At 60.3% G+C, this 2,224-nt stretch overlaps 1 protein-coding gene across 1 annotated transcript in view; it reads right to left on the bottom strand.

Moving 5' to 3' along the window:
• The window catches only part of PIGG (phosphatidylinositol glycan anchor biosynthesis, class G), a 53,377-nt gene that overhangs the window by 17,017 nt on the left and 34,136 nt on the right, over positions 1–2,224 (bottom strand). The window contains exons 8-9 of the mRNA XM_006877311.1: positions 1,754–2,041; positions 284–741 (exon numbers count right to left, since the gene is read on the bottom strand). Of these exons, the coding sequence (XP_006877373.1) occupies positions 284–741; positions 1,754–2,041 (746 nt within the window). The remainder of the gene's footprint in view (positions 1–283; positions 742–1,753; positions 2,042–2,224) is intronic.

Genomic DNA, 2,224 nt, shown 5'->3' with positions numbered 1-2,224 from the left:
CGGAGGTGACCACGGTGTCAGAGAGAGGACATAGTGAGATGAAGACACACACGAGGTGGTGCCACACACGAGGGGCACAGAGTGGCAATCTCTCACACAGGCACAGGGCCCAGGCCACCCGTAGCTCAGCCCCTTCCCTGGTGGCCTTGTACCCCCGCAATCACCCATCACCTTCACCCATTGATGAGCTGTCTGTCTGTCTGTCTGTCTGTCTGTCTAGTTCTACCCTCCGATACAACCTAGCATTGGAATAGGCGTCTGAGACATACATGGGGTGACGCACCTGGTGAGCCAGTGCCCGAGGTCGGGCCGATGTGCCCCCTGCACGCCCGTCTGGTTCAGGGTCCGCAGCAGGCGACAGCAGGCCAGCACGGCCCAGGGGCTGGCCAGAACCACTGCCCGCTCTGTGGAGCCCAGCCGCTGCAAGGCAGAGGTGGCCTCATGCGTCCCACCGTCCCCCAACCTGGCACGGCCCTGAGGCAGACTGCTCACTGTCGGCAGGGCCCTCAGGGGTCCAGACTCCGCATGCAGCCCGCAGAGCAGGTCCTGGTCACTTCCGAGGATTTGGTTTTTGTAGATTTCCTGACACAAGGCCAGACACAGAGTGCTGACCAAGAAATACCAGGTCTGGTGTTCCTCCTCAATGAAGCTGCTTGCGCCCAGGCTCAGGACGTGGCCCGCGGTCCCCAGAAGGATGAGGACATCCAGCTCTGACCACTTGGAGCTGGAAGGGTCAGGGCTCTGTGAACATAAAACACACACTGTGAGGGAGGTTGGTTGGTGTGCTCACCGAAAACAGCCCGACAGAGACCCTGGGCCTCCCAGCTCGGCTCTGGGGGAGTAACACTTCCTCCACAAGGTCCTGGACACCTGCCCTCCAGCCAGGGGGACGGGGTCTCTCACCGGGGATTGTGAGTAGAGTAAAAAAGGAACTAGTGACAGTGAGACAGCAGCCCCATCCTCAGAGACCACCCGTCCTCAGAGAGACCACCCCATCCTCAGAGAGACCACCCCATCCTCAGAGACACCACCCCATCCTCAGAGACACCACCCCATCCTCAGAGAGACCACCCCATCCTCAGAGAGACCACCCATCCTCAGAGATCATCCATCCTCAGAGACCACCCATCCTCAGAGACACCACCCCATCCTCAGAGGGACCACCCATCCTCAGAGACCACCCATCCTCAGAGAGACCACCCCATCCTCAGAAGGGCCACCCCATCCTCAGAGACCACCCATCCTCAGAGAGACCACCCATCCTCAGAGAGACCACCCCATCCTCAGAGAGACCACCCCATCCTCGGAGAGACCACCCCATCCTCAGAGGGACCACCCATCCTCAGAGGGACCACCCATCCTCAGAGACCACCCATCCTCAGAGAGACCACCCATCCTCAGAGATCATCCATCCTCAGAGACCATCCATCCTCAGAGATAGGTGTCCTTCCCTAGCGCCCCACCTCCCTTTACAGTGGGAAAGGTTTCTGAAGTACAACCCTTCATCCCCTCCAGCATTAGAACCACAGACACGGCCTGGATCTGCAGTCAGGATGAGCAGGGGCGCAGCATGCCTTCCCAACGTCTCACACTGCTCTGTGATGGCTCACTAACGGGTGGGTTCCAGCAGCAGGGGAGCTGGGAGCTGCCCAGGAGGGGAGGGGAGGGGAGAGAGAGGAGCAGAGGGGAGGAGAAGAGAGGAGAGGAGAGAGGAGAGGAGAAGACGGAGGGGAGCCTCTTCAGGAGCCCTTACCTTCCCCACACGCTTGGAGCTGGAGCCCATTGCGGTCTCGCTGAGGGCAGATACGACCGCACAGAGCAGCGCAGACATCAGCAGCACCGCGCCACCGGCCACCAGCCAGGACACACTGCAGAAGTAGCAGGCGCTCTCGGCTGAGGTGCACACAACCACGTGGACGGCTGAGAGGACCAGGAGGCTTAGGTAGAAGAGCAGGGAGAACAGGGGCGACGACAGGGGCACGTCCAGTTCAGCTGCTGGGCCGAGGGCCTTTGGAACACTGAGCAGGAGCAGGGTGAAGACCTGGACAGGGAGACCACAGGCGTGTCGTCGGGGACACCTACTATAGACCAAGCCAGGTGCCTGCTCTTACACCAGCTGTCCCAATAAGGTTCCCAAGGCCTGCACTGGACTGCTAACTACAAGTCTGGCAGTTCAAACCCACCAGCCACTCCTCAGAAACTCTACACAGGGTCGCTATGAGTC

This window comes from Chrysochloris asiatica, unplaced genomic scaffold, assembly GCF_000296735.1.
Source record: "Chrysochloris asiatica unplaced genomic scaffold, ChrAsi1.0 scaffold00472, whole genome shotgun sequence".
Classification (NCBI taxonomy): domain Eukaryota; kingdom Metazoa; phylum Chordata; class Mammalia; order Afrosoricida; family Chrysochloridae; genus Chrysochloris; species Chrysochloris asiatica.
The sequence above is the reverse complement of the archived record's forward strand: the minus strand, read 5'-3'. Positions and strand labels throughout refer to the sequence as shown.